The following is a 9518-nucleotide window of genomic DNA, read 5'->3' on the forward strand; positions in this document are numbered from 1 at the left end:
TGTTCGTTACCGGGTTGTCTGCCGACGAGCCATCTTCCGCCCCCGCTCTCGCTGGCTCTGGGGGTATTTTTTCCTTAGAACTTTTCGTAGCTATATGTGGGTGGGACCCATACATCACAAGTGCTGGGTCCCGCCACCACGGGTAGCTAGCCCATGGTGGCCCCGTTGGGGTCTGTTCCCTCCTGCCAGCTGTCTTTCCATGCTGTCGCAAGGTCTTTCCCTTGTTGTCAGCTGCCCTTTCACAGCAGTCACTGGTTCACCAGATGATCAGGTCTGTTGTATAGGACTAGATGTTGATATCCCTCAATAAGTACTTGGGGCACCGATGGAACTCCGTGGGATGGTCAAATGAGTGAGGGCACCCTTTGGGTTATCAAGTGGGCGCCCTCCTTCATCGGTGTTTCGCTGATATACCCACGACACCTCCAGAGGGTTCAGCAGTGAATCCCAGCGTCCCAGGTTCACTCCCTAGGTGCCATCTACTCACTTGAAGGCCCAGGTGGAGTCCTTTCTCTTCATCCACAGCCACTGGCTCCCCTTTTCAGCAGCCCTGGAGAGGTCTTTGACTGCCTGCCGATGGGCCTTTCCTCGCACTCCCATCTCCCTGAGTAGCCTGGATGTTGAGGTGGCTACGAACCCTCTGCAACCTACTTCCACTGGGCGTATGTTCGCTTTCCAGCCTTGTTCTTGGGCATCGGCTGCAAGTTCAGCGTACCTCATCCTTTTCCGTTCATAAGCCTCCTCCACTGCACCTTCCCAGGGCACGGTGAGCTCGATGATGTAAACAAGCTTGAGTGTGGCTGACCACAGAACAAGGTCTGGTCGCTGGTTTGTAGCTGTGATCTCAGCTGGGAAGACGAGTTTCTTGTCCAAGTCTGCCAGCAGCTTCCAGTCCCGTGCTCTGCCCAGCTGGCCAGTGTCTGGTCTTGTGGTGGTGAAGCTGGCTTGACCCTCGCCTTCCCGAACAAATGGTGTCGGCTGCCACCGGGATGACGGGAGAGGAAGGGCATTCACACTTGTCCGTCGACTTTCTAGAACTGCTGCAAGACTCTTTAACACCTGGTTGTGCCGCCAAGTATAACGGCCTTGGGTGAGGCTGGTCTTGCATCCCACTAAGATGTGCTTCAGTGTTGCTGGACACACTGAAGCACATCTTGGGGTATAGTATAGCCTAATATCTCATTATAATTTTTTTTATTGATTAATAGAATAGATTAGAATAGAATAGAATGTTTGTAAGTTATCCATTGGCTTTCATCCAAAGTCTAAACAACCAGATAAAAGAAACCTTATGGTAAATGTTTAGTCTGTCTCAAGTTACCTATCTGTGTTTCCCCTTTTGTGTTTCCCCTTTTGAACTTGCAGCCCTCATGTTTGCAGCATAGATCCTTATCCATTCAACATTCACCTTAGCCTACCTATAGCCAATGAAAGACGTGACTGCAAACTTTTCTCCCAGCAGACCCCCACTGCTAAATTATAGGCTACTTGTAAATATACAATGTAAATATACTATTATAGATAGCCTAAATTACTTGAATGCATGTGGGTGATTCTATAATTGGAGATACATTTTGCATTTCAATAAAAAAAAAAAAAAAGGTTGTCATACAGAACCATTGTTTAAGAATTACCTTGAAAACACTTTAAAGTTGATATATTCAGTGCTATACAAATACAGATAGTTTATTATTTTCTCTATTTTATCAAAATATCACCTGTTCATAGTTTTTCTCGTCAATTCTGTTACGGACGAACAACCAAATATATAGAAGTAACAGTACATCAAAAAATGATAAATCTTTTTAGTTTCATTTGTCATGTAGTCCTTTTATTCAGGCCTTTAAAACAGATATTAAATGTTATATTTATACAACTTAAAAATTAGATTCACCCCCAGGCAATAGTGGATTATCCAAAGGGTGCACTTGTTTTTTTATCAAATTACTTGAACATTACAGGGTAGAGATAAAACTATAACATATATCTTACTCTTGCACAATATAAAAATAACAATATTAAGTAGTTTGATATTTCAATGTATTATCTCATTAATATTCAAGATGAAAGACTAAAAACAGAATTGACACATCTGGCAACAGAATTGACGGGGGTAACAGAATTGACCCAAACCAACCAGAACATGCCTATAACAAGAAAATAACTGCTGAGTTATTGAGAAATACTCGACCAGATATCCCTCTGGATCTCTACATGCCGTGTCGCAACCTTGGTCGGGGGTGGAATTAATCTGAGGATGTCCTCATGTGGGTACCAATGAACATCTTCATGACCAGGCCAAAATAATCTATTTTTTCCTATTTGGTGCATGCACTTGACCCTCACATGAGTCTCATTGACCTCCAGGATGGTACCAGGATAGATATCATGGTCATATGTGAGGACACACCATTGTCCAACCACATCCTGGCTCTCCCAGTGTATGTCTGTCTGTTGGTCTTCATCTCTCTCTTCAACGGTTCTCTCTTCTCCAACGGTTCTCTCTTCTCCAACGGTTCTCTCTTCTCCAACGGCTCTCTCTTCTCCAACGGTTCTCTCTTCTCCAACGGCTCTCTCTTCTCCAACGGCTCTCTCTTCTCTTCTCCAACGGCTCTCTCTTCTCCAACGGCTCTCTCTTCTCCAACGGCTCTCTCTTCTCTTCTCCAACGGCTCTCTCTTCTCCAACGGCTCTCTCTTCTCCAACGGTTCTCTCTTCTCCAACGGTTCTCTCTTCTCCAACGGCTCTCTCTTCTCCAACGGCTCTCTCTTCTCCAACGGCTCTCTCTTCTCTTCTCCAACGGCTCTCTCTTCTCCAACGGCTCTCTCTTCTCCAACGGCTCTCTCTTCTCCAACGGCTCTCTCTTCTCCAACGGCTCTCTCTTCTCTTCTCCAACGGCTCTCTCTTCTCCAACGGCTCTCTCTTCTCCAACGGCTCTCTCTTCTCCAACGGCTCTCTCTTCTCCAACGGCTCTCTCTTCTCTTCTCCAACGGCTCTCTCTTCTCCAACGGCTCTCTCTTCTCCAACGGCTCTCTCTTCTCTTCTCCAACGGCTCTCTCTTCTCTTCTCCAACGGCTCTCTCTTCTCCAACGGCTCTCTCTTCTCCAACGGCTCTCTCTTCTCTTCTCCAACGGCTCTCTCTTCTCCAACGGCTCTCTCTTCTCCAACGGCTCTCTCTTCTCTTCTCCAACGGCTCTCTCTTCTCTTCTCCATCGGCTCTCTCTTCTCCAACGGTTCTCTCTTCTCCAACGGCTCTCTCTTCTCCAACGGCTCTCTCTTCTCCAATGGTTCTCTCTTCTCCAACGGCTCTCTCTTCTCCAACGGCTCTCTCTTCTCCAACGGTTCTCTCTTCTCTTCTCCAACGGTTCTCTCTTCTCCAACGGCTCTCTCTTCTCCAACGGCTCTCTCTTCTCTTCTCCAACGGCTCTCTCTTCTCCAACGGCTCTCTCTTCTCCAACGGCTCTCTCTTCTCCAACGGTTCTCTCTTCTCTTCTCCAACGGCTCTCTCTTCTCCAACGGCTCTCTCTTCTCCAACGGCTCTCTCTTCTCTTCTCCAACGGCTCTCTCTTCTCCAACGGTTCTCTCTTCTCCAACGGCTCTCTTCTCCAACGGTTCTCTCTTCTCTTCTCCAACGGCTCTCTCTTCTCCAACGGTTCTCTCTTCTCTTCTCCAACGGCTCTCTCTTCTCCAACGGCTCTCTCTTCTCTTCTCCAACGGCTCTCTCTTCTCCAACGGCTCTCTCTTCTCCAACGGCTCTCTCTTCTCTTCTCCAACGGCTCTCTCTTCTCCAACGGTTCTCTCTTCTCTTCTCCAACGGCTCTCTCTTCTCCAACGGCTCTCTCTTCTCCAACGGCTCTCTCTTCTCTTCTCCAACGGCTCTCTCTTCTCCAACGGCTCTCTTCTCCAACGGCTCTCTCTTCTCCAACGGCTCTCTCTTCTCCAACGGCTCTCTCTTCTCTTCTCCAACGGCTCTCTCTTCTCCAATGGCTCTCTCTTCTCCAACGGCTCTCTCTTCTCTTCTCCAACGGCTCTCTCTTCTCCAACGGTTCTCTCTTCTCCAACGGTTCTCTCTTCTCTTCTCCAACGGCTCTCTCTTCTCCAACGGCTCTCTCTTCTCCAACGGCTCTCTCTTCTCTTCTCCAACGGCTCTCTCTTCTCCAACGGCTCTCTCTTCTCCAACGGCTCTCTCTTCTCCAACGGCTCTCTCTTCTCTTCTCCAACGGCTCTCTCTTCTCCAATGGCTCTCTCTTCTCCAACGGCTCTCTCTTCTCTTCTCCAACGGCTCTCTCTTCTCCAACGGTTCTCTCTTCTCCAACGGCTCTCTTCTCCAACGGTTCTCTCTTCTCTTCTCCAACGGCTCTCTCTTCTCCAACGGTTCTCTCTTCTCTTCTCCAACGGCTCTCTCTTCTCCAACGGCTCTCTCTTCTCTTCTCCAACGGCTCTCTCTTCTCCAACGGCTCTCTCTTCTCCAACGGCTCTCTCTTCTCTTCTCCAACGGCTCTCTCTTCTCTTCTCCAACGGTTCTCTCTTCTCTTCTCCAACGGCTCTCTCTTCTCCAACGGCTCTCTCTTCTCCAACGGCTCTCTCTTCTTTTCTCCAACGGCTCTCTCTTCTCCAACGGCTCTCTCTTCTCCAACGGCTCTCTCTTCTCCAACGGCTCTCTCTTCTCTTCTCCAACGGCTCTCTCTTCTCCAATGGCTCTCTCTTCTCCAACGGCTCTCTCTTCTCTTCTCCAACGGCTCTCTCTTCTCCAACGGTTCTCTCTTCTCCAACGGTTCTCTCTTCTCTTCTCCAACGGCTCTCTCTTCTCCAACGGCTCTCTCTTCTCCAACGGCTCTCTCTTCTCTTCTCCAACGGCTCTCTCTTCTCCAACGGCTCTCTCTTCTCCAACGGCTCTCTCTTCTCCAACGGCTCTCTCTTCTCTTCTCCAACGGCTCTCTCTTCTCCAATGGCTCTCTCTTCTCCAACGGCTCTCTCTTCTCTTCTCCAACGGCTCTCTCTTCTCCAACGGTTCTCTCTTCTCCAACGGTTCTCTCTTCTCTTCTCCAACGGCTCTCTCTTCTCCAACGGCTCTCTCTTCTCCAACGGCTCTCTCTTCTCTTCTCCAACGGCTCTCTCTTCTCCAACGGCTCTCTCTTCTCCAACGGCTCTCTCTTCTCCAACGGCTCTCTCTTCTCTTCTCCAACGGCTCTCTCTTCTCCAACGGCTCTCTCTTCTCCAACGGCTCTCTCTTCTCTTCTCCAACGGCTCTCTCTTCTCCAACGGTTCTCTCTTCTCCAACGGCTCTCTTCTCCAACGGTTCTCTCTTCTCTTCTCCAACGGCTCTCTCTTCTCCAACGGTTCTCTCTTCTCTTCTCCAACGGCTCTCTCTTCTCCAACGGCTCTCTCTTCTCCAACGGCTCTCTCTTCTCCAACGGCTCTCTCTTCTCTTCTCCAACGGCTCTCTCTTCTCCAACGGCTCTCTCTTCTCTTCTCCAACGGCTCTCTCTTCTCTTCTCCAACGGCTCTCTCTTCTCCAACGGCTCTCTCTTCTCTTCTCCAACGGCTCTCTCTTCTCCAACGGTTCTCTCTTCTCTTCTCCAACGGCTCTCTCTTCTCCAACGGCTCTCTCTTCTCCAACGGCTCGGCTCTCTTCTCCAACGGCTCTCTCTTCTCTTCTCCAACGGCTCTCTCTTCTCCAACGGCTCTCTCTTCTCCAACGGCTCTCTCTTCTCCAACGGCTCTCTCTTATTTTTACAGGTTCTCTCTTATTTTTACATTATATTACATTGTATTACATTATTTTATTATTGTACGGTAGCATGACAAATAACCACACATGCTTGGGTGGATGGTGCATGTGTGTGTCTGTGTGTGTGTTGAAATCCTCTGATCATGGTAGAATAACCCAATTGATCAGTGTGTCTCTCTGTGTGTGTGTGTGTGTGTGGCTATAAACACACATTATGCATTTTTGTGTGTGTTTGCATCATTGTGTGATTGTAACCAAGGCAGGGGCAGTGTGAAAACCAAGGTATGGACATTGGTCAATTCTGTTACCGTACCTTGGTAACAGAATTGACAGTAACAGAGTTGACATTTTTAGCATTTTTTACTAATAACACCACATGCTAGCATAAAGGCTAAGAGCACATGGCCTGATACTAAAGATGATTTTAAAAACTTTTAATACCTCCTTTTGTTAATATCTTTGAACTTTGCTTTCCCTATGAGATTGTTGAAACAGTTTTGACATGTTATATAAGAACTCTTGGTGCAAGTGCCTGTAAGATTACATGGCTTCAGAGAGAACAAAACACATACCTCCTAGTTCTTCAGAGTTTAATACCAAAAGGGAAGTGACATCATATTGCGTTGCTTAGGATACTGATGCGACAGATAAGCATAATTTAAAGAGACAATAACATGTAGTAACAGAATTGACACAGGATTTATGGATTGGTATTTTTCAACAATAAAAGTTACTTTTAAACAAATTAATTTAGCATAATTTGGAAACTGTCACCAATAATAATTTATAAACAAAATAATTAAAACCCCAACCTGAAATTTGTGATTTAAAACATCTTTTAATGCATATTTTACCCTTGTTTGAAAAAAGTACCACCCACTAAGGACAGTAAGATATCATGACTTTCAGCATCATGAAATAGCTTTTAAAATAAAATATTTTCTAGTTTTACACTCTAACATTTTGTGACTCTTAAAAAGAATAAAAAAAAATTAAAATGTGTTTTTGGAGTAAAATTTTGGTAAAGCTGTTAAACATGAATGGCTTCGGACTTCAAATGTATCTCCAATTAAAGAATCACCCTTGTGTGTGTGTGTGTGTGTGTGTGTGTGTGTGTGTGTATAGCCTATATACAATGAATGATGGCTAATATAGTATAGGCTATATTAGCCCACATTAATTTTAGTAATGAAATAAAGTAGCTTAGCCTAACACACACAGTGTAAAGCCTGAATATCCCATAAAAAAAAGAAGAAGAAAAAAAAGAATATCCCATAAAGAGTTCCATCCGTTTTGACTTCCGGGTAGGAATTCCCAGTAAACTGTAGAGCGGGAAATGTTCAACCCAGTTACTGGCATTTCTGTGTGGGAAGCGATGACCTCCATGTCTCCGCTAACCGGGCCGTTTAAAATAATTCGAAACCGAAAACATACTAGTCCACCCCTCTGTTGCGTCACCTCATTGCCAGAACTATTGGCTCATTCCACCGCCCACTGCTTACATTAAAGACCACAGAGCAGTTAAATCATGACCAGGCAATGTAGTTTTGCAGACAACAGCTGCCTCAAGATTCTTTCAACGCGCTTGCTTTTCAGTTCGACGAATTTTGTTTAATACGGAAATATTACCAACGACTGATTTACTCTGAAAGTACTATACATGCAAGCATTTTTTGTTCTGATTTAACTGTCGAAGAGGACATCCTTGTTCTTGGAGATGCCAGCTGCTGTCATGGATAACTTTGACCGGGGAAGTCCTTTCTCGCAAAGTGATTCTCAAAGTCCTCAAGACTGGGTAGGGAATGAATTAATTAATGTAATGTAATTGTACTATGTACATATTACAAGCAATACAATATTTATGAATAAATATTTATGTTTATAATATTTATTTAATTATGGTTTAAAACATTTATATATATATATATATATATATATATATATATATATATATATATAAAAATATATATATATGTGTGTGTATATATATATATATATGTGTGTGTGTGTGTGTGTATATATGTATGTATATATATATATATATACAGTTATTTTTATATCCTAATATCTAATTACGAACAATAAAATATTGAAACAAATATTTATTTATATATAAATATCGATCAATTATAATTCATATACCTGATCTGCTGATGAATATCCTCAGAACACACAGTCAGATGGCCATGGGCACCATCGCAAAGAGAAAAACAGAGATGCAGCACGCAAGAGTCGAAGAAAACAGACAGAAAAGGCAGATATACTGCACGAGGTCAGTGGCATATTGTGACCTTTCACACTCTCTTTCTCTCTCTCTTTCCCCTTTTGAATGTGTAAATTCTGCTTTGTTACTTGTTATCTTTTGATATCTCCAAATCCTCACATTTGTTGTACATGTATCTTTTCATTCATGTTACTCGCACAAATATGGTATTATTCTTTATTATTGTAATTATCAGACACATAATTCTGTACCTTTATAATTACTTGGAATTATAAAGTAATGTGTCATAATAACTTTCAGCAGAAGTTGTGTGGTTAGGTTTTGTGTGTGTTTGTTTATAATTACTCTGTAGTGTGTGTGTGTGTGTGTGTGTGTGTGTGGGTGTGTGTGTGTGTGGAGGAGAGAGGAAGCATTATTATTGCACAACTTCAGTTCAAAGCAGGCATTTCTTGGAAACATGACAGGGACAGCATACAGATTAGTTGTGCTAGTGCCAGGCTAGTTATTTTACCTTCATTTTCACTTTCATTTTCTCTTCAGATCATGTACAAATCTTGGACTTTCCCCCTTTCCCCAACCCTAATCACAACCTTTCATAGATTAACAGGAAGTCTGAATTGTTTTTTTTGTGTTTTTTTTCAATGGTGTGTTGTGTTTTTCCTCTGAGCTCAGGTGAAATCTATTTTAAACTACTCTGTATTTTACCATGCCTAATTTTCTTTCACTTCGTAACTTCTGCATTTCAGTATTGTACTGTGTTTTTTTTAACGTAGGAACTCCAAAATCTAGAGCAGTCTAATACCGCATTCCGAAAGGAAATCGCTGATCTGAAGAAGGAGCTCCAAATTTACACCACTGCTTTGGAGCAACATGAACCTCACTGCACTAAACTCTGTCCGTATGGACCATCAGTTAGTGTTCCAGCAGGTCCATCCACAGCTGCACCCTCTACCTCAGATTTCAACTTCGTCCCTGAACCCAACCTCTTTTCGGACCTTTCATTCTTACCAGACACTAATTCAGTGGACTTGCCTCTAACAGGGCTCCTCGACAGTTGCGATTGGTCTCCTTGGGACACATTGACTGGGAATGGGTGCCTACAGCAGTTTTGAGGTGCAGTACAGTCAGTTTCGTTCTTATTTAATGACAAAAACACACTACTACATACTGCAAACAGCTCTTTTTATTGTGTTCAAATGCAAGCGGTGCTAAAATCCATGATCCATTAAGGTGTAAATATGTTCACTTCTAATTTATTCAAGCAAGACTTACAGATGGCAAGATTTATTTGTACATGTAGCAATATTTTAAATGTGAAATGTTTAAAAAATGTATTACAAGACCATAACCTTATGTTGGGCTAGGTGACTCCTTACTTTAATCATTTTGTGATATTTGATTTGTGATTTGATATATGAGTTAATCAGCTAATTCATAAATTATTTTTTAATAATTTCAAATGTTATTTAAGGAAATATCGTTCACTGTGTCACTTACTGTTGTCCATATACAAGTTATTCAAAAATACATAAAAAAATAAATTTCTTACAAAACAAGATACTACA

At 43.3% G+C, this 9518-nt stretch overlaps 1 protein-coding gene across 1 annotated transcript; it reads left to right on the forward strand.

The window, feature by feature from the left end:
- Nucleotides 1-7032: 7032 nt before the first annotated feature.
- Nucleotides 7033-9518, forward strand: batf2 (basic leucine zipper ATF-like transcription factor 2). Its single transcript, XM_084405251.1, has 3 exons — nt 7033-7524; nt 7897-8001; nt 8727-9518. The coding sequence occupies exons 1-3, from the start codon at nt 7447-7449 to the stop codon at nt 9063-9065; spliced, it is 522 nt and encodes a 173-aa protein (XP_084261377.1). The 5' UTR covers nt 7033-7446; the 3' UTR covers nt 9066-9518.

The sequence above is a fragment of the Rutilus rutilus genome (assembly GCF_951802725.1).
Source record: "Rutilus rutilus genome assembly, chromosome: 3".
In the NCBI taxonomy this organism is placed as follows: domain Eukaryota; kingdom Metazoa; phylum Chordata; class Actinopteri; order Cypriniformes; family Leuciscidae; genus Rutilus; species Rutilus rutilus.